Source organism: Schistocerca piceifrons, chromosome 8 (assembly GCF_021461385.2).
Source record: "Schistocerca piceifrons isolate TAMUIC-IGC-003096 chromosome 8, iqSchPice1.1, whole genome shotgun sequence".
Taxonomy (NCBI): Eukaryota; Metazoa; Arthropoda; class Insecta; order Orthoptera; family Acrididae; genus Schistocerca; species Schistocerca piceifrons.
In genome coordinates this window covers 338,104,379-338,132,014 of record NC_060145.1, presented here as the reverse complement: position 1 = coordinate 338,132,014, position 27,636 = coordinate 338,104,379, and the positions used below count along the sequence as shown (strand labels likewise).

General features: G+C 39.7%; 1 protein-coding gene across 1 annotated transcript in view; it reads right to left on the bottom strand.

The window, feature by feature from the left end:
- LOC124711397 (transcription termination factor 2) overlaps nt 1–27,636 on the bottom strand; it is a 295,179-nt gene that overhangs the window by 99,054 nt on the left and 168,489 nt on the right. The window contains exon 11 of the mRNA XM_047241451.1: nt 26,183–26,389. Within this exon, the coding sequence (XP_047097407.1) occupies nt 26,183–26,389 (207 nt within the window). The remainder of the gene's footprint in view (nt 1–26,182; nt 26,390–27,636) is intronic.

The window sequence follows — 27,636 nt, the reverse complement described above, 5'->3', positions numbered from 1 at the left end:
ATTAAGAGTTTACATGTTTCCAGTTCCTCTCCGACACTAACACGGTCGAAATATAGAAGACTTTGCAGAACACAAATAGGTTTCACAAAATAGAAAAATGATACTGTCATAGGGAAACTGTACAAAAAAAAAAAAAAAATGCAATCACCACTCTAAAATATCATATCAACCCAACACTCTTCTACAAGCAACTGAAATTAACTTTCTTCTCACAGAGAGGCCTGCACAACAGGCAACAGGGCATTGCTTCAAATAATACTTGTTTTAGATACGGTGCATCAACTACAAAATTATGGAAAATGTGAAAGGAGGAGGAGGAGGAGGAGGAAGAGGAGGAAGAAGAGGAAGAAGAAGAAGAAGAAGAAGAAGAAGAAGAAAACCATAAAATGTGCAAAAAATTAACCAACTGTGATAACTTTAACAAAATGTAAGCTGAATTCAGAAAGAATACAGATTGAACCCAGATTAAAATACTATACCTCTCCTCATTATCAACCTTCAGATGTGAAAGAGTATTTACTGGGGGATTCAAGAAATTAAGACACTCAGCATATGTACTGAACATTTCTGTTAACTTAAAAATTGTGCGGTGGGCTACGACTTGAACACAACCTATGCCTTTCATATGACTTCACATCCCTCCTCTCCTCTCAAGCCTTTCAAGTGCAGGACTGACAATTAAATCATCCCTGCATATTACATGTACTGATTTAAAGTTTATCACTAGTTTCTCTCAATACCTTCCACATTTTTTATTCAGAACATAAAGTATGCACAAATGGCTCAGTTTTATTGTCAGGAAAGTCACTGGCCTGGCTTCAAAACACAGTTGGAAACATTGTTTTAACTTGTCATAAGTGTTTCATGCCGTGTATTAGTCTGCCAAAGAATGAGAAACATTTAATCGCAGAATAACAATGCTTGCTGACTGGGTAATGTGTCTATTTTGTTGAAGAAAGAAGATCACAACTTGAGGATCAGTGATGGGCACATTGATTCACAAGAAGCTAGATCAAGGCAAGATATAGTAAGAGCTACTAACTAGTTTACCTAAACCTTGCCTAAGATCACCAAGCAGATTTTGTGGTCTGCTATATGAATTAAAAAAAAAATAATAATAAAAAATAAAAAAAAAATTACAAGACGACTGGCATTAAATTACATCTAGTGTGTTCTTTCTTTTGCCATGTAAAACTCAGTAGAGTACGCAGCATTCTTACTATGGCCATGTGTTGGCAATATTGCTTCATATAACAAATTTTCAGCAGTTTTCAATGACAAAGTGAGGAATTAAATCAATCAGCTCCAAAAATCTTTGCCATCAGAAAGCATTTCATTCCTGTGTGGCAAACACCTTTTTAATGTGAAAAGTTGAGTTCTATAAGTAACAGGAGAGAGTGATAATCAGAATGGCAAGTAATAATTTTGCTACGCAAAAGTGTCAGCAGATGCAGCATCTTGCACACAACATAAATAAATCATCTTTAACATAAAGTCAGTAAAAGCAAGCTTCTTTAACATCAACTTTGTGATATCACAAACCAAACAGAAAATCAGGTGTGTTAACATTCCTATAGCTTGACCTGTATATATCTGTTAAACTTCCACTTTTAACAAGCAATACGCAGTACATCATCCATATTTGCAGATAAACGAACCCTCACAAGACAAAGCTTTCCTTCCAACAGCTCTTAAGATAACAGACATGATCACAGTTGAATTTTTATGGGAAAACTATATAAAACTGTACACAAATTAATAAAGAGTATTTTTACTTGTATGAGATGGCTTAAAGACAAACGAGATTCATTATGAGTATCAAGAGTTCATCACATCATACACACCCATAGAGAAATATACAACAGAGCTCTGGGATACATTATCTGATATACAACACAAGAATACTATAGAATAAAAGGCAATGAAAACAGGAATGTATGATAATTCCTGCATAGCAGGTGAAAGTTTACAATCACTACATACATTCTTTTACAGAAACTCCAAAATGTCAACAACTGTAATTGAGGGGGGGGGGGGGGGGGGGAGGCAATTGATGAATTTTTTTATCTGTTTAAATGACCTAGATTGTCAAAAGGAAATTCGTGTATTATATCAGAGCACCATGTAAATACAAGTATCCATATATTAAATATAGGTAACTATAAATTAGTAGTCTAGTTTTGACTGAAAATATGGAGAAAGGATATATAAAGAAGAAGTGAAAGAAAGGGAGAGGGGTGAAAGATAGAAATTTCATATCAACTGAAACCACTAGCTTCTGGTTAACCAACACTTGGAAGCCTTTGTAAACTGCTGCTATCAGAAAAGTCTTTTACAATTATTACAGTATATAATATCCACTGGAAAACTTGCAAATATTCTTACAAACATTTCAGTCATTACTGTGCCTCTTAGAAGAAAAAAGAAAGCAGATGACTGTTTCTGGAGATTTTAATATTAATCTACTGAACATGTAAGATAAAACAATTTGGGAATCTTACTTCACTCTTATAAAATGAGTTCTGTAGTTAATTTTCTCCACCAGAATTACAAAAGACAGCCGTACTCTAATAAAAAACATTTTTGTAAATAATAGTAATGATGCAAATTTTTATCCAGCACTGAATGGCCTCTCTGACAATGCTATACAACAAGTTATACCAAACGCTTTATCAAATTACAATGGAGTGGTGTCAGAAAACAGTTATGCCGTGGCACACACAGCCACACAAACGCAATGGTCGGCTACCATGGCAGAGTTAAGCGGCGCCTGCAATTTAGTACTGGCGCGTTCCGCCAGCCGGCGCTAGAGGCGTTCCTGCGAAACATTCAATCAGCTGAGAACTACGCACGCACACGAGCCTTTTTCCGGCACAGTTGGCCACGCTATGATATCACCATCCACCAATCAGGGATTACGAACGGCCACCAATCATCACTCCGGAATTAGCGGAGAAAGACTGGAGCCGCCACGTTAAATAGCTGGAAGAAAGGAAAGCAGGCGTCTTTCGGCCCGCTGCGGACTGCCACCCGGAAGAGACTTCGACGCAGCTGGAACGTCCAGGTGCCACGTCTTCACTACGTCGGCCAAGGACCCCGGACTCTGCGCCCGTCTACATCCTCAGCATCCGCCAGAAAGCGTCGAGAGAAAACCCGATTAAGGAACTAAGTTCAGTTCAGTTGCTAATATTTCAATTCAATAAGGTGGCATAATTCTTTGGCTTGTTATAAAATTTTGGTAGGAGAAGAAGCTTTTTTGTTTTTGAAGGAAATTTTATCTCTTTGTAAAATTAAGCGGTGGCCTTACTCCACCTAATAAAAATTTTTTGTTCGCAAATGTGTGTTAATCTGCGGATATAACAAGTTAAGACTAATTAATATACAAATGACAAAAAGTTTGAAGGGTGCCTCACAGGAAGCTGATTGGAGGGGTACATATAATGTGGCAAATGTCAATTCCAAATTGACAATATGACAGTGCCCAGCTATGTGTGAATTGTACAAGTGTGAATGTGTGCGAGGTTTATTTTGTTTAAGTCTGAAGATGGGCTAAGTCTGATAGCGAATAATATCTGACAAACTTTTTCAATGCACCTGCCTGCCTCTCAGTGCTATGTGGAAAGTAGCAGTCTATTGTAATTATTTAATTCAATGTCTTTGTAGAGGGGTTTCTATTACTTTTTAATGGCAACTTTCACAAGAAAACAAAAAGATGTTTGCTAATAAGATATAAAAATGCCCTGGACTACAGATGAAATCAATGACCACATGCAAGAATAAGGAAATCATTTGAAATGTTCAGGACAAACAGGTGAGTGGGAATGATTAGATATGACAAGAAATACTGTACTGTCTTAAGGAAAATTATTGAAAAATCAAAAAACCTCTGCATAATATATGAACTTTAGTAATTCAGATAATAAAATTAAATCTGTATAGGCAACAGCTAGAAGTAAAACAGAGAATGAGTTAAGGAATTTGAGGACTCTAAACAACGTAATCAAAGAGTCAACATATCTAAAAATCACTTCCTTGAAGTAGCTCGTAACTTTGACATATACTGTTCAAGGAATGAAGCAATAGAATATTTGCAATAAGCAATGCCACATATATAAAGACAAATCACAATTACTCCATACTCTGACACAGAAATTAAGAATGTAATTAACTCTCTCAAGAGCAAAAACTTTTATGAGGTTGATGATAACCATAGTGAAGGACGTAAACAGTATTCCTTAAATATATGTACTGTGTTCAGTCATATATGCAGTACATCACTATCAGACCCTTTACAAGAAAGGTTGTAAGACATAATAGTAATTACCAACTGGTTTCACTTCTTACCTCCTTCTCGAAGGTGCTGGAAAAGATTATGTATTCAAGAACTACAACACCCCTCTCTCAAAATAAGATACTTAGTTAAATTTGGGTTTCAAAAGGCTCTCTCTACAGAACATGTCATTTTTCAATCCACAAATTAAACTGTACACATGCATTTCATTGTACAGCTCACAATATTCTTCGAAGGTGTTTGACTATTACGGTATCACAGACCTTGCTGGTAACTGGTTATCATCCTATCCAAGCAAATCTGCAGAGTGTAGCAGGAAGAAATTCAGGCCGCGCACACAATGGAAGTTGGAACAGTATCTTCAATAATACCTATGTAGCATAAACAACTTGCTTCACTGATGATGCAAGTATCACAATCAATAACTTCAATGTTTGAACATATGAATAATGTTTTCTTGAAAATTAGTAACTATTTTCCTGTAAATGGATAGTCGCTGAATTTAGATAAAGCAAAATATCTGCAACTCAGCACTGCTCAAGGCCCGACCACACGTTATAAATAATGTATGAGAATAAATCAATACATGAAAGAAAATATTCTAAATCCCCAGGTGTTAAATTGATAAGAACCTGAACTGTTAGTCATGCATTACACATCATCTTAAACCTCTCTTGTCCTCAACTTTTGTGTTACGGATAGTATCCGATTCTGAAGATGAAAACATTGACAGACTTTTCTTATTTTTGTTCACCAGTGTTTTGGGGCAACTTTTCACTGAGGAAAATAGAATTAGTTGTTAAGAAGTGTGCAATAAGGATAATCTGAGGTCTCGCTCTACAACCTTCTGTAGATAGCTCGTTAAACAGTTACACACACTGACAACAGTGTCACAATACATTTACTCCCATATGAAGTTTGTTGTTAACAATCAACCACAGTTCAAAAGCAATAGCAACTTACATATACACTAGAGGGAAAATTATACACACTATCCATCTCCACCCTTTAGGGTGGCACGGAAAGAACTGAAGTATTCGGCCATAAAAATCATTGACCACCTACTCAAACATTTGACACAGCACACAATTTTATTCACAAAACTGTTTATAGCTCCTCTCTTTTGGCGTAATGTTAGCATGCCTATTTCTAGTCTGACTCAATGACATAAAAAAATCATGATGTTGAGTTACTGAAAAGATGTAAAGATCCCCAGATATCAGCTCTCCATCAGCAGCCTGCAAATATCGACTCCATAACTGATGTCACAGCAACCTGCCTCATTCTGTTGCTTGTTGTATGTCACTTTGCCACATAAGTGGCAAAAGCTATTTCATCAAAGGAAGTGTCACACAAGAAACAACCAGTGCTGTACACATCACAGGTTACTAGTTTTACATTCAACCTGACCAGTTGGGGTGTTAACCTCAGTAGCTGCCATTATGTTCCTTAAACAGTAATAAGCTTTGTACCAGGACCAGCTTTCACAGTCTACTTTTTTAAAAAACTAGTACAGGCACCTGCTCATTAAAGTAATCTGTACCAAATAAATATGCTTCAAACATAGAACAAACCAGCTGCAAAGGATATGTGCAAATGAATGCAAAGACAGAGCAACCTTTCCAAACACGTGTTGGAAGAATCAAGTAGTATCTCGAATTTAACATTGGTAAATAGCACTTTACCTTCATTCCTTTCCTCTTTTGGCAAATTGTGCAAACCGAGTACCTGGTGCTCATTTGTGTGTTACCTTTTGTTTGTGTCTACATCTGTTGACGGTATGTTGAAGAGTCAAATCTATCCTTGATGTGCTACATTGCTCAACATTAGAGATATAGAACATAAGCTTTCACAGTCAGTAATGCTCATTTCTGTGAAATGCCTGAGGATTAATTGATTTTTGACAGAACTATATATAGCTGTTAAATCTACTGGATTCAGAATACCCAAAAAATCATATAGTTACCCAATTCCTAAGAAATTAAATGCAATGCTGCAATCACATTACAACTTTATAAAAATTACCCAGACAAAAATTATGACAAACTAGCTGAATCAATCAGACCAATCACCATCCCAGTAGGAGCCACATTCACTTCTTTCGAAATTATGAAGATTTATATCAACACATGTGCAGATGAAACAGCCAAAATAAAATTTTATGATAGGATGAAAGTGTTGAACTTATCAAATTATAAACAATAGTACTTCCATTATACTTACTTCTCTTTCAAAAATAAAATATTTATTCAGAAAGAAGGACTGGGCATGGATTCTCTCCTTACTAGCACTATTACCCATAACAAAATTTTTGATAACCATTTACAAGATGCACAGAAAATACTTTGGAAAATCTAGGACGGAATGTAACAATATTATGAGAAGGAAAGTTGCTACTCACCAATATAGTGGAGATGCTGAGTCACAGACAGCCACAACAAAAAAACTCTCACAAATAGTGTGGTTTCAGTTGCCTGAGACTGCAGTCATGTGTGAGAGTTGCGTTTGCGTGTGCATGTGTGTGTCTATTGTTGACGAAGGCCAATGGCCGAAAGCTTTAACTGTGATGTGCGTATCTGGGACTCAGTATCTCCGCCACATGGTGAGTAGCAACTTTCCTTCTCATAATATTGTTACAGAAAATACTTTATTATTAAAGATATGAGGTTGATATTCTGTTGCTGTAACACAACTGTAAGAATGACACTGATCTGTAAGCTCTTAAGGTGAATGAACTCCGTACTAATATCAACTTTACTGTCAAATATCAGCACAATATGTCAATCAACTATTTAAATCTCTCTGTTATCAAGTAGTTATAAAAACATTAATTATTTTACATTATGTAATTCGTACTAAGCTGTCTTGTCTTATGATTGTTGGTTGTCACTCCCCGTTCTAGGTGTATTACATCAGTAACTTTTTTTAACATTTTTATATATCTTTATTCAGGGCACCACTCGAAAATAGTCCTGATGGCTGAAACTGGTAATGGTATTAAAAAACAGAAATTCCAACTGTTTTCAATTAATTACTAAAGTTGCAGATACCCTGCTCAATCATGTTAAAAACACTGGACAAAGAAATATACAAAAGTAGCCTTGTACATTTCTATATCATTACTTCAATAGCGACATGAGATGAATGGATGAATGATCTCTTATGATACTGTAATGAAAGGAAATGCTTCCCTTTGCACACTGTGCACTTTTCATTTAATAAGAAATGGGAGGAAATGAGTTAAAAATAAATAAATTGCTTTTACTTAAGGGGTAATTTTTCTATGGACAGATGTGGAGTTTATATTTTGTTTCATAAGGATGACCTCTATTGCCCCCACCCTACAACCCTTCCCCTTTCCGATCCATTCCTCAAAATAGTATTAAGAGAATATATTTGTACAGAACATTAGGTTACAATATATTCAGTCACACTGTCTTACATTGATAATGTGAAACACTCATTCTGGAATATGATTAAGTTACTCAAATACATTCATTAAGCTATAATGTTGGGCTAGGATGAAATTCCATTAAAAATAATACAGGCAGGATGTCACATTATTGCACCTCAACCCTGACACACAATAAATCAATCATCAAATCTGCCATGAAACTTCCTGGCAGATTAAAACTGTGTGCCCGACCGAGACTCGAACTCGGGACCTTTGCCTTTCGCGGGCAAGTGCTCTACCATCTGAGCTACCGAAGCACGACTCACGCCCGGTACTCACAGCCTTACTTCTGCCAGTACCTTGTCTCCTACCTTCCAAACTTTAATCTGCCAGGAAGTTTCATATCAGCGCACACTCTGCTGCAGAGTGAAAATCTCATTCTGGAAACATCCCCCAGGCTGTGGCTAAGCCATGTCTCCGCAATATCCTTTCTTTCAGGAGTGCTAGTTCTGCAAGGTTCGCAGGAGAGCTTCTGTAAAGTTTGGAAGGTAGGAGACGAGGTACTGGCAGAAGTAAGGCTGTGAGTACCGGGCGTGAGTCATGCTTCGGTAGCTCAGATGGTAGAGCACTTGCCCGCGAAAGGCAAAGGTCCCGAGTTCGAGTCTCGGTCGGGCACACAGTTTTAATCTGCCAGGAAGTTTCATATCAGCGCACACTCCGCTGCAGAGTGAAAATCTCATTCTTATCAAATCTGCCAGTCAATCATTAGTTGAGGGTTGCTTCCCCTACAGATTTAGATACATGGAAGTTCGACCTGTTCATAAAAGGGACAGAAATGATGAAATAAAAAAAAAATTGTGCCCAGTACCACCATTTTTTCCTAAAAAATTTGAGCAGACAACACGAAATCAATTTAAAAAGTAAAACAAAACTTTTAACATTATTCTGAATAACAAATACGGATTTAGGAAGGAGTGAAGTACTGTGCACACTATAAATGACAGTAGATGAAAGAACAGCCATACATTACCTCAAAACCAAATCCTGACCTAATCATTCTACCTGCAGACAAAGGTACGCTTGTTATGAATCACACTGACTACCTGGCAGAAGCCTCCACCAATTGTCTGATTCCTCCACCTATAAGCTTTGACAGAGTGATCCCATCCCAGAAATCCAACACAAACTCCAATCACTGCTTAAAGCCTTAAGCCCTTCCCAGAACATCTCCCCTGAATCCATTTCCCTCCTCACCTCTATGACACCCCAAACACCCACCTCCTGCATGCTCCCCACAATCCACAAATGCAACAATTCTTGGCGCCCCATTCTGGCTGGTTATTGTGCCCCCACTGACAGTATTTTGGCACTAATTGTCCAAAAACTCCAACCAATTGCCTATAATCTAGCCTCCCATGACAAAGACACCAACCACACTTCCTTCAACGACTCTCCAACATCCCCACCCCTATACCTACTAGATCCCTACTTATCACTGTTGACAACCCCTCCCTATACACAAACATTCCCCATGCCCATGGTTTTACAGCTATTGAACACTCTTTCCCAAAGTCTTTCATACTCCAAACCCAATACCTCATTCCTCATACATCTTACTAACTTTATTCTAACCTACAAGTACTTCTCATTTGAAGAAAATACTTATAAACAAATCTGTGGCACAACCATGGGCACCCACATGGCACCTCCTACGCCAGCCTTTTTATGGCCGTCTACAGGATGTGTTCCTAACCTCTCAAAATGCCAAACCCGTAGTCTGGTTCAGGTTCATTGATGATATCTTCATGATCTGGAACCAGTGGCAAGAAACCCTATCTTCATTTCTTCACAACCTCAAAACCTTCTCTCCCATCTGCTTCAAGTGGTCCTCCTCAACCCAGCGTGGCACCTTCCTGGATGTTGACCTCCTACTATATGACGGCTCCATCCACACCTCTGTCCACATTAAACTCGCCAAATAATACTTGCATTTTGACACTTGTTGACCCTTTAACAGCAAAAACTCCCTCCCATACAGCATGGCTGCCTGGGGATGGTGCATCTGCAGTGAGGGTCTCACCAAGGCCTTCACAGACAGACACTACCCCCGAGACCTAGTCCAAAAACAGATCTACTGTGCCATTTCCCCCTCACAACCCCAATCCTCCCACAACTTCCATTAACTAGCCACAAAGGAGTGTCATCTGCGTCACCCAGTACCACCCTGGACCAGAACAACTCAACCACATCCTTTGGCAGGGCTTTGATTACCTATTATCGTGCCCTGGAATTAAGGACATCCTACTTGAGATCTTCCCACCCCGTCTAAAGTAGTGTTTTGTCACCCACCCAACCTCCAAAACATCCTAGTCCACCCCAACTCCACTCCCAATCCCAACCCCTTGCCACAAGAATCATATACCTGTGGAAGACCCAGGTGCAAGACCTGTCCAATCCACCCACCCAGCACTTCCTATCCCAATCCTGTCACATGTTTATCCTACCCCACCCCATCAGGGGCCAGGACACCTGCAAAAGCAGCCCTGTCATTTACCAGCTCTGCCGCAATCACTGCACAGCTTTTTATATTGGTATGATAACCAACCATTTGTCCACCAAACTATGGCCAAGAGCAAAGTAGACATCCTACTGCACAACATACAGCTGAATGTAACACACTTTATTTCAATGCCTACTTCACTACCAGAGCCATCTGAATCCTTCCCTCCACCACCTGCTCTTCTGAACTGTGGAGATGAGAATTAGCCTTACAACACATTCTCTGCTCCCATAATTATCCCAGCCTCAATCTATTGTAACATACTGTCATACTCTCCACCCAACAGTTTCCACCATCTCTGTCTTATCTCCTCCCCACTTTTGTCTCCCACTCTGTTTGTTTGCAGCCCTCTGCCAATGCGCTTTCCCGTCTTGCCCCACTCTTCTCCTTTTTTGCCCAGCTCCCTGGCCACAACCTCCTGACACTGCATCTGTTGGCATGCTAGTCCTTGCATACTCCACCAGGCAGTGTTCATCTCTCCCCCCACCGACACACTACTCTCCCTTCTCCTTCCCCACCCCCTCCAGATTGCTGCCTGCATTTCCACGGAATGTTGCACTACGGCCCAAGATGCTGGAGTTGGGGGTCATGTGTGTGAGAGATGTACTAGCTTTTGTGTGTGTATCCTGGAGTTGGTGCTTGTATGTGCGTGAGATGCACTTGCTTGTGTGTGTGTGTGTGTGTGTGTGTGTGTGTGTGTGTGTGTGTGTGCCTCCCTCTCCCTCCCTCCCTCCCTCTTCCTCTCTCTCTCTCTCTCTCTCTCTCTCTCTCTCTCTCTCTCTCTCTCTCTCTCTCTCTACTGATGACGGCTGTGGCTGAAAGCTACACGAGGTGCTATCCAAAATTTTCGGGACTGGTGCTGCCATCTGTTCAAAACCTTTCCTTTGGACTAATGGTCACCATCACATTCAAAGTAGTTCCCATCCACACATACACACCAGTCCCAGCGCTTCTGCCACTGGTCAAACATTTTCTGGAAGTCCTGTTATTTGAGGGTGTTTATCACCGCCAGTGATGCTTCTTGAATCCTTTCTAGAGTGTCGAACCAACGGCCTTTCAACCTGAGTTTCAGTTTTGGGAATAGCATGAAGTCGCAAGGTGCCAAATCTGGTGAGAACAGTGGGTGGGGTTCAACTGCCATGTTGTTTTTTTGCCAAAAAGGTCCTGGCGAGCAAGGACATGTGACAGGGTGCTTTGTTGTGACGCAGCAGCCAGTTCCCTTGGTGCCAAAGTTCCGGCCGTTGTCGCCACACGTTTTCATGGAGCCATTGCAAAACGTCACAGTAGTATGCGGAATTCACTGTTTGGTTGGGTGGGATAAATTCTTTGTGCGCAACACCCTTGGTATCAAAGAAAACAATGATCACGCTCTTCACCTGTCTCGCTTTTTTGGGTCTTGGAGAGCCCAGGCTCTTCCACTGGGATGACTATTGCTTTGTCTCTGGGTCATAAATGTAAATCCAGCTCGCATCGCCTGTGATAACCCATGACAAGAAGGTTGGATCATCAGATGTGGTCTGACGAAGGTCCATGCACAACACGCTGTGCCTTCTGATCGGCAGTCAAGATCCTTCACACAAATTTTACAGTGACACAGTGCATGCCCAATTCATCGGTCAACATTCATTGACATGTCCCATAACCAATACCCACTTCATCTGCAAGGTCTTGAATGGTCCAACATCGATCTGCATGAACCAATTGTTGAAGTTTGACAACAATGCCTGGTGGTGTGCAGCTAACGGGCCTTCCAGTGTGAGCATCATCTTCGATGTCTGTACGGCCGGCCCTGAACTGAATGTGCCTCTCAAACACACGCATACGGCTCATGCTCTGTACCCCAAACACTTGTTGAACCATTGCAAGTGTCTCCATACCACTTTCCCCAAGATTCACACACAATTTGATACACATGCACTGTTCTGTTCGCGGATCCACCGTAAAATTGCCACAGACCAAACAGAGAGTATTATGGAAATCACTGTGGACACGCACCACGTCCTCCCAGCTGAATGCCACTCTGTACACTGACTCATCAGATATGCAACTCTCGCCACCTAGTGGTGAAAAGATCTACTACTCCTACTTTCCAGATGGCAGTACCAGTCCCAAAAATTTTGGATTCCACCTCATATGTGAGTGTCTTCTGATCATGCCTGTCTGCAGCATGATGTGTCTTCTTTACGGTAAGTAGCAATCTGTCTTTTCCTACACTGTTGATATTCCTACCTGGAGTTTCCATTGTTTGATTTAACCAAACTATTCCAGAACTTTGTTGTATAAGTAATAATGCTAAGAAACTGAGCATTCCAAAACACAAATTGCACATTTCAGAACCACACAGACTGCTGAAGTTAAATTATGAGGGCAAAGAGTTGATCACTGCAGATTCGGTTAATTTTTACAAGTTAATTTACAGAAAACTGCCATACACTGATAATGTGGGTTGTTAAGTGAAGTGATTAAACAGTTATGTTTATGTAATGAGAGATCTAAATAATGTAACTGACTTAACTGCAAAGAAAATTGTTTATCATGCATATTTCATAGCAGTTGTTAGATATTGCACATTTTTTTGTGGTTGTTGAAAAAATAAAGCATGTAAGTGTGTCAAAGAACAGAAAAAAAGAGTCATCAGAGCTACAACAACACTCAACACTCAACCATACAAATCATTATTCAAAAACCTTCACTTAATGAAAATTCCTTGGCTATTTATATATCAAATACTTTTCTTTAGTTAAGAAACCCCATCAACTTTTTGATGGAATTTCTATTACACACACTTTGAAATGCGACATAAATCAGACTACATGTTTCTTTCTCACAGCCTTAACTTGTTGGAAAATACTCCTTACTGTATGGCTATGAAGCCTGTTGTTGTTGTTGTTGTTGTGGTCTTCAGTCCTGAGACTGGTTTGATGCAGCTCTTTATGCTACTCTATCCTGTGCAAGCTTCATCATCTCCCAGTACCTACTGCAACCTACATCCTTCTGAATCTGCTTGGCGTATTCATCTCTTGGTCTCCCTCTATGATTTTTACCCTCCACACTGCCCTCCAATACTAAATTGGTGATCCCTTGATGCCTACCAACCGATCCCTTCTTCTAGTCAAGTTGTGCCACAAACTTCTCTTCTCCCCAATCCTATTCAACACCTCCTCATTAGTTATGTGATCTACCCATCTAATCTTCAGCATTCTTCTGTAGCACCACATTTCGAAAGCTTCTATTCTCTTCTTGTCTAAACTATTTATCGTCCACGTTTCACTTCCATACATGGCTACACTCCATACAAATACTTTCAGAAACGACTTCCTGACACTTAAATCTATACTCGATGTTAACAAATTTCTCTTCTTCGGAAACGCTTTCCTTCCCATTGCCAGTCTACATTTTATATCCTCTCTACTTCGACCATCATCAGTTATTTTGCTCCCCAAATAGCAAAACTCCTTTACTACTTTAAGTGTCTCATTTCCTAATCTAATTCCCTCAGCATCATCACCCGATATAATTCGACTACATTCCATTATCCTCGTTTTGCTTTTGTTGATATTCATCTTATACCCTCCTTTCAAGACACTGTCCATTCCGTTCAACTGCTCTTCCAAGTCCTTTGCTGTCTCTGACAGAATTACAATGTCATCGGCGAACCTCAAAGTTTTTATTTCTTCTCCATGGATTTTAATACCTACTCCGAATCTTTCTTTTGCTTCCTTTACTGCTTGCTCAATATACAGATTGAATAACATTAGGGAGAGGCTACAACCCTGTCTCAGTCCCTTCCCAACCACTGCTTCCCTTTCATGCCCCTCAACTCTTATAACTGCCATTTGGTTTCTATACAAATTGTAAATAGCCTTTTGCTTCCTATATTTTACCCCTGCCACCTTCAGAATTTGAAAGAGAGTATTCCAGTCAACATTGTCAAAAGCTTTCTCTAAGTCTATAAATGCTAGAAACGTAGGTTTGCCTTTCCTTAATCTAGCTCCTAAGATAAGTCGTAGGGTCAGTATTGTCTCACGTGTTCCAATATTTCTACAGAATGCAAACTGATCTTCCCCAAGGTCGGCTTCTACTAGTTTTTCCATTCGTTTGTAAAGAATTCGTGTTAGTATTTTGCAGCCCTGACGTATTAAACTGATAGTTCAGTAATTTTCACATCTGTCAACACCTGCTTTCTTTTGGATTGGAACTATTATATTCTTCTTGAAGTCTGCGGGAATTTCGCCTGTCTCATACATCTTGCTCACCAGATGGTGGAGTTTTGTCAGGACTGGCTCTCCCAAGGCTGTCAGTAGTTCTAATGGAATGTTGTCTACTCCCGGGGCCTTGTTTCGACTTAGGTCTTTCAGTGCTCTGCCAAACTCTTCATGCAGTATCGTATCTCCCATTTCATCTGCATCTACATCCTCTTCCATTTCCGTAATATTGTACTCAAGTACATCGCCCTTGTATAGACCCTCTATATACTCCTTCCACCTTTCTGCTTTCCCTTCTTTGCTTAGAACTGGGTTTCCATCTGAGCTCTTGATATTCATGCAAGTGGTTCTCCTTTCTCCAAAGGTCTCTTTAATTTTCCTGTAGGCAGTATCTATCTTACCCCTAGTGATATACGCCTCTACATCCTTACATTTGTCCTCTAGCCATCCCTGCTTAGCCATTTTGCACTTCCTGTCGATCTCATTTTTGAGACGTTTGTATTCCTTTTTGCCTGCTTCATTTACTGCATTTTTATATTTTCTCCTTCCATCAACCATGGACCTTGCCGTTGGTGGGGAGTCTTGCGTGCCTCAACGATACAGATAGCCGTACTGTAGGTGCAACCACAACGGAGGGGTATCTGTTGAGAGGCCAGACAAACGTGTGGTTCCTGAAGAGGGGCAGCAGCCTTTTCAGTAGTCGCAGGGGCAACAGTCTAGATGATTGACTGATCTGGCCTTGTAACACTAACCAAAATGGCCTTGCTGTTCTGGTACTGCGAGCGGCTGAAAGCAAGGGGAAACTACAGCCGTAATTTTTCCTGGGGGCATGCAGCTTTACTGTATGATTAAATGATGATGGCGTCCTCTTGGGTAAAATATTCTGGAGGTCAAATAGTCCCCCATTCGGATCTCCGGGCGGGGACTACTCAAGAGGACATCGTTATCAGGAGAAAGAAAACTGGCATTCTACGGATTGGAGTGTGGAATGTCAGATCCCTTAATCGGGCAGGTAGGTTAGAAAATTTAAAAAGGGAAATGGATAGGTTAAAGTTAGATATAGTGGGAATTAGTGAAGTTCGGTGGCAGGACGAACAAGACTTCTGGTCAGGTGAATACAGGGATATAAATACAAAATCAAATAGGGGTAATGCAGGAGTAGGTTTAATAATGAATAAAAAAGTAGGTGTACGGGTAAGCTACTACATACAGCATAGTGAACGCATTATTGTGGCCAAGATAGACACGAAGCCCACGCCTACTACAGTAGTACAAGTTTATATGCCAACTAGCTCTGCAGATGACGAAGAAATTGCTGAAATGTATGATGAGATAAAAGAAATTATTCAGGTAGTGAAGGGAGACGAAAATTTAATAGTCATGGGTGACTGGAATTCGTCAGTAGGAAAAGGAAGAGAAGGAAACATAGTAGGTGAATATGGATTGCAGCTAAGAAATGAAAGAGGAAGCCGCCTGATAGAATTTTGCGCAGAGAATAACTTAATCATAGCTAATACTTGGTTTAAGAATCATGAAAGAAGGTTGTATACATGGAAGAACCCTGGAGATACTAAAAGGTATCAGATAGATTATATAATGGTAAGACAGAGATTTAGGAACCAGGTTTTAAATTGTAAGACATTTCCAGGGGCAGATGTGGACTCTGACCACAATCTATTAGTTATGAACTGTAGATTAAAACTGAAGAAACTGCAAAAAGGTGGAAATTTAAGGAGATGGAACCTGTATAAACTGAAAAAACCAGAGATTGTACACAGTTTCAGGGAGAACATAAGGGAACAATTGACAGGAATGGGGGAAAGAAATACAGTAGAAGAAGAATGGGTAGCTTTGAGGGATGAAATAGTGAAGGCAGCAGAGGATCAAATAGGTAAAAAGACGAGGGCTAGTAGAAACCCTTGATTAACAGAAGAAATATTGAATTTAATTGATGAAAGGAGAAAATATAAAAACGCAGTAAATGAAGCAGGCAAAAAGGAATACAAATGTCTCAAAAATGATATCGACAGGAAGTGCAAAATGGCTAAGCAGGGATGGCTAGAGGACAAATGTAAGGATGTAGAGGCGTATATCACTAGGGGTAAGATTGATACTGCCTACAGGAAAATTAAAGAGACCTTTGGAGAAAGGAGAACCACTTGCATGAATATCAAGAGCTCAGATGGAAACCCAGTTCTAAGCAAAGAAGGGAAAGCAGAAAGGTGGAAGAAGTATATAGAGAGCCTATACAAGGGTGATGTACTTGAGGACAATATTATGGAAATGGAAGAGGATGTAGATGAAGATGAAATGGGAGATATGATACTGCGTGAAGAGTTTGACAGAGCACTGAAAGACCTGAGTCGAAACAAGGCCCCCGGAGCAGACAACATTCCATTAGAACTACTGACAACCTTGGGAGAGCCAGTCCTGACGAAACTCTACCATCTGGTGATCAAGATGTATGAGACAGGCGAAATACCCTCAGACACGCTCCGATCTGTAGAATGCCAGTTTTCTTTTTCTTGATGAAGCCTAGCAATAAAATAAGGTCCAGCTAGTAGGACTACAAGCTAACAACTACAGAAGCAATTACCTCTGTACCTGCAACATCAGCCGCAAATGTGTATGCGACATATATTGCACACCTTACCTCCTTGTCCCCCCCCCCCGGTCCACATCCACCTACCCCTTTCTCTGGCCATTTTCTTCTCCCCCATTTGTCTGTTCATCCCCTCCTCCCTCTCTCTGTCCATTTCTTCCAATTCCTCCACCAGCCTGACTGCCCTCATCTCACCCTTCTCTCTTCTACCCATTGCCTCCTCGCCCTCTCTGCACACCTCCTCCCCAAGTCTTTCTGTCCAGCTCCTATGTCACCCCAGCCCGATGGAGCTAGGTGGCTCTCACACCACAGTACTTCTCTCCAGACAGTAAGTGCTATGTTTACCAAGTTTGAATGAAATCAATCTAGTAGTTCAAGGGGAGATGTGGAACACACGCGCGCGCGCGCTGCGCGCGCGCTGCGCGCGCGCGCACACACACACACACACACACACACACACACACACATTTTATCTATACTACTATATAAAGACAAGTTCTCATTTAACACTGTTACCAAAAATCTCAAAAAGTTCTTGACAGATTTACTTCAAATACTTCAACGTGTGGACAGACTTAAACTATTTTTTTAAAATATATGTGGCAGTAAATATATGTATAATACATAAAGGGGAAATGTTGTGGGCAAAAATCTAAGCAAGTTCTATACTGATTTACATGCAAATTTTATACAAAACTCTAATAAATGCTCAGGCAGACACAGGCTATATACTCCCCTGCACAACAATGTACAGGTTTTTTGTCGGAACAGACTACGAGAAAGAAAATCCAATGCAGTGAAAATGTGCAGTTTTAATTACAATAGAAGGGCATTTAAAACATTAGACTTATTGCTTCTCCCATTCGTATTCCTGTTCTTTATATGTATTTTTACACAAAAATTCTATACATAACTATGTGCTGTTTTGTTTTGTTTTTTCCTTCAGTCAGTTTTAACAAAAAACAGGGAGTTCTATTTATGGCTTAACAGCTTATGATGAGAAGACTACTACTGAATCTGAATCATCCTAAACTTTCTAATCTTACCAATTTGAATACTAAGACCATGCTAAATACTGTCACTGAAACTACCGTATTTATTCGAATCTAAGTCGCACTTTTTTTCTGGTTTTTGTAATCCAAAAAACCGCCTGCAGCTTAGAATCGAGTGCAAAGTAAGAGGAAGTTCTGAAAAATGTTGGTACGTGCCGCCACAACTAACTTCTGCCGTCGAATATATGTAGCACTACACAGGCATGCTTGGCAAGCACAAAGATAAATACTGGTGCCAAAACCTCTGCGTCAGTAAAAAAAAAAAAGGTGGAAGACGAGCTTTTTTTCTCCACCCAGAGTTTCGACCACTGCATTTTCATACATTATGCAACGAACGAAATACAAATTCTGTATTGTTCATCTTCGAATGTAGCAGCATTGCAATGTACTACGAAAATCCAACTGGCAAGGCTGTTTGGGATGTTTGTCAATATGGGAAACTCTATGTTCTGAATTTTTTCCTACCTGTGAGAAGAGATGGTTGCTAATAGGAACTTTAATGAATTGTGAATCTCATGCAGTATTCTCATCACCATAAGAATAATACGAATATAAACATTTTGTCATGCATTCTTTCGTGTTTGCAGCTATCTTATTTAAATCCTGTCTGCCTAATAAACTATGAAACTATAGTGAGACAACAGCAAACGCGGAAGAATACACATACCATGTCATGTTTATATTCGTATTATTCTTATGCCTAATAGTGATACAGTCAGAAATGAAGCACGGCAACTTACTAGATTTTTAAATCTAAGATGACTAATTTCGGTGCAAAATGTAATGTACTAAAAGAGACGTCTGCAAAGATTTTCAAACGGAGAAAAATTTTCGCTAAACTCTCGTTCAGGACATCTTCTATCACACGCAGTCTATTATTTGGTTCTTATTGATCATTATCAAAGAAAGCAGCAGTGTAACAACAAATAGCAGTCTCTTGCCATTGTTTAGCTACAGTAATGCATTTTCAGCTTAGAGTGACGTAAACATCTATAACAAAGAGAACGGCACTTATGAGATCAAAGAAAAATAAGCAATCAATTCAAACCAGACGAAGCACGTGAAAAAGGAAGGGTACCCGTATAAATACGGACGGAGTGCCTGATGCATAGCAATGGCTACCTGGTAAAGCTTAACTGCTAAGCTTACGACTCGAACCAAACTACTGTAGCTGTATTGTCATTCATTCGACCTAAATTATGTCTCATATTACAATGGACCAACTTTGTTTCGATTTGCAGGTGCGGCCTAAAACTTTTCTCTCACCTTGAATTTCGAGTCTCAAATTTCTGGTGAGGCTTAGATTCGGCAAAAAAATTTTTTTTCCTTGATTTAGAGTCTCATTTTTCAGGTGTGGCTTAGATTCTAATGTGGCTAAGATTCGAGTAAATACGGCACTATCCTCAGAGATCCAGCAGCAGGAGAGATCCCTTATACCCCCTATATGATGACACTAACTGATTTATCCATTCATTTTAAGAGAATTCAATTCCCAATCAAGGATTCATTGTCAATAATAATAATAATAATAATAATAATAAACGAGGCTTCTAGGTCAGAGAGTGGGGAGAAGAGGTGACGGACAGAGTGTTGGGAGGAGGGAGGGATAGAGGAAATGGACAGAGAGAGGAGGAGGAGGAGGAGGAGGAGGAGGAGGAGGAGGAGGAATGAGGAGTACTGAGAAGACTGAGGAGGACATGGACAGAGAGAGGGTGTGGGGGTGGAAAGATGTGCTGGATAGAGAAAAAGGGAGAAAGGGATCAGGAAGTATATCCAATTCGCAGAAATATTTAGCAATTGTGAAGCATTGCTGGATTCGCAAGTATGTGTGTATGATATACAATACAGATGCACGCATACAACTGTATTCATGATTGATTGTGATTAAAATGTCACCAAATTTACACAATTATGTAGTTAAGTGTAACTTTCAGTTCCAACAATCAGAGCACAGATATATTTACATTGGGAGCACTGCTCTGGGATTGTTATTTATTTATTAGGATATTCAAGGACATATCGCCATGTATCATAAGTGATTTCATTCATGATGAGTGATGGTGGGGCGTGGAGACATCAAGTATGAGCAGGTGATCGATACTAATAGCCATAATCCCATTAAATGCACGTCGTTATTCTTACCATGATTAGGTGTATACATGGACATGGTGAAAGTCCTGGTTGCCTACTACAGTAAACCCAGTAACAACATCACTGGTGGTGACGACAGCACAACTGTCAGTTTCGAATCCACAATGACAGCTTTTACTCATTGCCAGTGGCGTAACTGCTAAGCTTACGACTCGAATCAAACTACTGTAGCTGTATCATCATCCAATTGACCTAAATTATGTCTCATATTATAATGGACCAACTTTGTTTCAATTTGGAGGTATGCCATAGGTATGTGTGCATTGAGTGCATCCTATTTCCAAATCCCTTACAGGATAGAAGTTAGTTTGATTTGTACAATAGTTTCCTAGCATTTTATCGTTCTCCTCCTCCATCTTTTTTTTTTTTTTTTTTTTTAACCGACGATCTGATGACAATCTCATAATCAATTAAAACCAGTATTGATATCATTTGAATGACTTGAGACAGAAATATACATGCACCCATAATAAAAGTTCCAGTTTCAAAACACTGTAGAAAGAGAATCACTGCTTGGAATGATGTCACATTTGAACAGCATCTTATGGTCACAGGGGGAAACATCATGGACGGAGGGAGGGAGGGAGGGAGGGAGGGAGGGAGGGAGGGAGGGAGGGAGGGAGGGAGGGAGGGAGGGAGTGAGTGAGTGAGTGAGTGAGTGAGTGAGTGTGTGAGAGAGAGAGAGAGAGAGAGAGAGAGAGAGAAACACGAAAATCTGACTAATAGATGGTGCTCTAAGCATCAGGATATGCACACCAACAAAAGCGCGGCATGCAGCTGTTCCTCATATTGCGTTAAAGGTGCCCAAAATGACTGTCTTCACAAAGGCACGCTCCTGGTAAAGTTCTTTTACAAGAACAGGGGATGCACACCAGTAGCTCTGCAGAATTTATGGACACTCAAGGATATGAAAAAAAAAGAGACACTGACCTCTTGGAAAAAAAAAAAGGACACTGATTCGATGTCTGCTAATGGTCTGGACAAAATGATTATAATATTTGAAAAGATAGGTTCTTCTGAATTGCAATGTGGCAGAGGGAGGAAAGCAGTTGATCCAATGTCTTTCAAAGATGTAGCAACAGCACTGCAGGACGGGTTGAGCAGTTGTGTGCAAACATGCTGTGCATAGAGAATTGCTCAAACATTGGAGCCTGCGGACATGGTGCGTAAAATCCTATGAAACATCCTGCACTGCTATCAATACAAAATCACCCACATTCAGGTGTTGCTTCCCGCTCACCCGTCAGCGAGACAAAATGTTCGCTCTGGAAATTCTCCCTCACGTGGAAATGGACAATGAATGCCATGGAATACTACATGGACCGATGAAGCCCATTTCCATCTACAAGAACATGTCAATACACAGAATTGCAGAATATGGGCAACAGAAAATCTGCCACATATCCAATGGTACCACTTCATTCTCCATAGGTCACCGTGGAATACAGGTTGCTGGCATCATTTATCATAGGAACGCATTTTTTGAGGAGACGAGCCCTGTAGGTCCTGTTACCTGTATCGTCACTGATAAACGGTACGAGAGTCTTTTGTGTACCAACATCATTCCACCCCATCAACAGTGTAGATGTGCGGGTAGGATCATTTTTATGCAAAATGGAGCTCCTCTGCACATTGCACAGCCAATGAAGTGGCTGCAGCAAAGGCATTTTGGAAATGCTAGAATTATCACATTATCATTTCCCTGTAGCCAAGCCATCCAGATCACCTGATCTTAATCCATGTGAACTCTAGCTGTGGGATTAACTGAAAAATATTGTGTTCAGTGTTCCAATTACACATTGCGCAATGCTTTCTGAACATTATCCTCAGCACACTCTGACCAGTTGTGGAACATACTGTTCCTCAGTTTGAACTTGTGGTAGAAAACAGTGGACACTATGTCTTGCGTCAGCCTCATGACAGTTACAAAAATTCTATAATTTTGTTTCCATCGGAGTTTTTGGCCTCAGGAAATTAAAAACTGATTTTTCTCATCCAATGCATGACAGCCTTGCTGTGGTGGATGGGCTTACCTATCTAACAGTGCCCCTCTGTTGACAATTGACCTTGTGCAGTGATGCCCAATGAATAGTACACATGTAATGCGCAATTCAACAATAGCCATCATATTGTGGTTCATCATCATCATCATCATCATCATCATCATCATCATCATCTGACCCATTTACATTAAGATGCTTATAGCACCATCCATTGGTAAAATTTTAATTAAATTTATTTATTTATTTATTTATTTATTTTAATTGTCCATGACATTCTCTGCTGCGTCAATAATATGCTGTTCAAATCTGACGTCATTCTGAGCAGTGGTTGTCTTTCTACAGCATTCTGAAACACACTTCAATTACATTACACATACATCATCTAGACTTTAGGAAGTTTTAATGTAAGAAAGGAGTAAATAAAAACCATTATACCCCTGATCTCTCAGTCCCACACTGTGGCACAGATTTTGGAATGGTGTTTTGCTGGGAAGGTTGTGCAAGTGAAGGCATATAACTTATCTATACTTCATCAATTATAAAATTACAATATCAAATTCTTTGCACTCAACCACTTGGAATAATCAATACAGCAATCTGATGGTCCAAGAATTCAACACAATATTTTGTCTCCCTTAACAATAATCTTATCTCAAAATTGGGTGATTATAATACAGTATGTAACTCACTCTAAAATACCAGCATATCTCATGTAGGTTTAAAGAAACATACTGCTTCTGCCCCAAAAGACTTTGCAAAAGGCCAGCAAAATAAAAGGACAGTTTGATTCTGTCCATAAGTAACTTTATAACAAGACATGAAAATAAAATGGAAACTTGCTTTTGGATATAAATAACTTAGCAAGGGGCACAAAATAAAATAGGGTGCAGATTAGCCATACTACTGTGTTTCACTGAAGAGTTTCAGTCAAATTATTGTATATGACTTTTAATGTGACAGTAAATATTCTACTGTATTCTTACGTTTGATCCACTTGATCTACTTTTGCAGTTTCTTGTCTCATTCCTTGTGTTGCTGAAAACATATCAGTGGACTGGAAAAGAGGAGCATTTGTAATTCAGCAATACTAAACAATAGCAGATGCCCTTCACCCCTTTTACACCAAGAAGAACCCTGGTTTCTTGATGTGCTAACACCTGAACAACAGGAAAGAGATGCAATAGTAACTAAACAAAAGGCAAATTGAAGCAAAAAAGAAAATGGAAGAAGGGGGTATGATAAAGTTGCAGGCAAAAATATAAATAGTGAGGCAACATAGAGGACAAGGAAAGAAAAAATGGGGAACACAGAGGAAAAGGAAAGAAAAAGTAATCGCAAATGCTGTGCCATTCTGTGAAAATGTATAGTAGTATCCTTTCTGTATTTTGGATGGGCGTTATCCACTGGTGTAATGTGCTACCCAAGCTCGGAAATTGTTAGTACATTTAATGGCTGTCACTGTAATTCATTTTGTTGATAAAACTGTTTGTTGAACTAACCTGCAGCCACACCTAATTGGTGTGACTTCTTTCTTGTATTTGGGAACTGTATACTCCCAGTTTCAAGCCTTGCTCTTAATAATATACATTGTTAAAATTTGTTTTTAATGAATTGAACCTGTTCAAGTATTTTTACAGATTGTGAGTCTTTTAACAAGGCTCTAAAAGAGTTGTTGTTAAGCAATAAAGTGTACTCCATGAAACAACAAATGACGAAATATGTGGGTCCACACTCCATGTGTTTTCCTTAAAGTTATCCCATCCCTATTTTTGAGGTATGAACTTTACTCTCTAAGCCTCTATGCACTCTATAAATGCATGGAGGAGCCTCTCAAGTCTTAGTGTCAGTAGGTGTTTTACTTCTGAAGATGTCTCCCGCAGTTGGAGATTAAACATCACGAAGCAATTTTATGTATCGACCAAGGCCTCTCAGCCCAGAATTTTCAACATAAGATAACTCTGTGTTATTTTGATTTCTACCTTGCAGTCTGTTTTTACAGAAAACAGGGAAATTCTACTTATAACTAATCGGCCTAAGATTACAATACTACTATTGAATCAGAATCATCTGAAACTCTGTAATCCTATCCATTTGCAGATTAGAACTATGTGAAATACTGTCATCGTAGCTACAGTCTTCACAGATGAAGGGACTGGAGAGGTCTCTCACATGATGTACAAGGGCTGCTCAGAAAATAGAGAACGTTTCCATCTGATGCCGCTAGGTGCGTCCCAATCGCATATATTTTGGTATGTGCATGCTCGGCAGCTCAGTCGGCATCCATCCGTGACAGTGGGAATGTCTCTGCGCATCTGGTTTTTTCGATATTCTAATTTGAAATGTGCGCTGCAATCGAAAACCCCGCCAGTTGCGAGGTGCAGTCTGTGATATGGTTTTTGTTGGCAAAAAACCTAAAACCTATATAAATTTATCATTAACTGTGCAAAGTGTATGGAAACAACATAATGAGTGAAATGGTGTATTCGGTTTAAAAATGGCCAAACCAACGATCATAATGAAGAGAAGAGTGGACAGCCGAGCATTGTGACTGACGATCTTGTAGCTAAAGTTGATGAACCGATTCATGAAAAACTGTCGCTTCACAAATTTCAAGGACTCTGTTGTTTGAATTTGTCACTCAAAAGCTAGCTACCACAAATTTTATGCACGATGGGTGCCCAATATGCTTACAGAGCACCATAAAGAACAGTGAATGGGGATAACATTAACATTTCTGGAGGCCTACCACAAACATGGTGATTCATTACTGGATCGAACACGTAAATTGTGAGACAAAATTGCAGTCCATGGAGTGGGGCAGACAAGACACCCCCAAAAAACAAGAAAATGTTTGCAAGCATTGTCAGCAAGGAAGTTGATGGCGACAGTATTTTGGGATAGGCAAGGTGTGCTTATTGATTTTCTGTCAAACTTTGCACAGCCTTAGAAGAGCAGTTCAAAGCAAACACCGAGGAAAGCTGACGTCCACAAGTTTGTTTTTGCATGACAATGCCCGACCTCGGATGGCAAACCGCACTAAAGAACTCCTTAATACATTCAAATGGGAAGTTTTCCCTCATCCGAAGCTTGTTCACCGCTATGATAAGTGCCTCAATGTGTTTGGTGACTATGTGGACAAGTAGTATGCCAGTTGCTCTTTCAAATGTATATAATAAAATGTATTTCTTGAACTTTTTTTTTAATGCCAAAATGTTCCCTACTTTCTGAATAGCCTTTGTATACCAATGATCCCGACCGATTTACCCATTATTTTAAATGATTTTGATTCCCAATCAAGGTTTCACTTGCAGTAACAATAAACAAGGCTCAAGGTCAGAGATGGGAGGAGGTTGGCGGAGATGGAGAGATTGTGGGGTGGGGGCTGGAGGAGGAGGAGGAGGAGGAGGAGGAGGAGGAGGAGATATTGGGGGGTGAGGACTGAAGGAGGAGGAGATATTGGGGGGGGGGGGGGGGGGTGAGGACTGAAGGAGGAGGAGAGAGATTTTTGGGGGGGGGGGGGGGCGGAGAGATCGGGGGAGAAGACGGACAGATGGACATAGACGGGGGAGGAGATGGATAGATAGGGGGAGGAGGAGATGGATAGATAGGGGGAGGAGCAGATGGATAGATAGGGGGAGGAGCAGATGCATATAGAGGGGGGGGAGGAGATAGACAAAAGGGGGGAAGAAGGACATCAGGGCGTATATCTAGTTCCCATACATATTTAGCAACTGTGAAACATTGACAGGTTTGAAGTAAACATATATGGTCTTGATGGTGCAAATCACTTTATAGACAAGAAAATATGCAACAATTTTTTTAAAATTGTAGTTGTGTTTTGCTTTCTTGATGACATGTAAAATAGTTCTGTTTTCATTAGTAAGATTTGCAAGTATTTGTAATGTGAACCCAGCATTTACCTACCGATATTTCATCAAACGGTGAGCAGCGAAGGAATTTGAGAAGTGCATAAACATCTAGTTCTTTGTTATGTAGAGGTGTCCCTGTGAGCACCCAGCGATGCCTTCCTCTGAGCTCACTCACAGCAACTGAAGTTTTGTTTTTATGGTTACGAATGACATGTCCTTCATCTAATATGATCCTATTCCACCGAATTTTATGCAATGCTGCCTGTAACAAAAATATTTAACTTGTGAAGAACTGAGCTTTCATTTCATTCACATTTTAAGAATATCCATGGAAGGAAATTACACAAAATTTCAAATATGTTTGAAGGTGAAGTAACACAAGTGCTAACCTTTCAATGCAGATTAAGAAAAGCAAAATTAGTACTAATATAGGAAAGAGCCATTGCAAATATATAGAAACAAACTGGCAGAGAACAGCAAAAATAATGCTTATCTTCCATACTGCATGGCATACATACAGTCTTTAAATTTTTCATTTGAAAAACTACGTCAGAATACAATAATTTAGTCCAACATGGTTGTAAGTGACTCCATTACATGCAAATCTAAAACATTTTGTACCTTTTTTTCTATTTGCAATGTATCATATTACCAATGATTTGTATCTGCTCTTATTCCAACATAAAATGAGCAATTTAGTATAATACTACTGTCAGCTATTACAACAGCATTCTACTTATAAAGAGAAGAACTTAACTATCATAGTTCTATGGAATTAGTACCAAGGCTCTTTCCACAGACAATGACACACCTAAAACTTGGACAGCACCAAGAACAATCCTATAAAGGGATTCAAGTCGCCCACCCATTAGAGTAGAAATAAATGTTTAGATTCACTGATATGAAAAGAAAACTAAGAAAGCCTGGCAACTATCATCTACCTTTGTCCTGATGATCACTTTATTTTCAGCTGTTCCAACAAATCACATTATATAATTTGGGGATGTTAAGTGACATACTTACACTTCAAAAGTAATGGAGATTATTTGAAGGAAATTATTCAACATAAATACAGTTTTCATTCAGGAGTAGGTACAAACACCACGCAACTGTGTCTGAGAAATTATAGTTTGATTTGAAAATGAGACACATGACCATCGGGAAATTGCAACTGACTTGACTTTGTTCAATGACTAGTTTCAATAGCATTACCATCATCTGGTCAAATGTAATTGAGTCACAATGGCTAACTGTGGAGACTCATTCATGGCACTTGATGACAGCTGCTCACCGTTGTTAGCCTGTCTGACTCAGTTATATTTGAGCAGATGACGATTATGATTATGCTATCAAAATTATTCGTTGAGTAAAGTAAAGTCACACTGCAGCTTTCTGGCAGTCCTGTCTTCTTTTTACAAATATTTAAAAACTGTGCAGTGCCATCTGCACACAATATATTGAATTCAGTTTGACTTATCATCAGTTTATCAGATAAATTTACTAGATTGA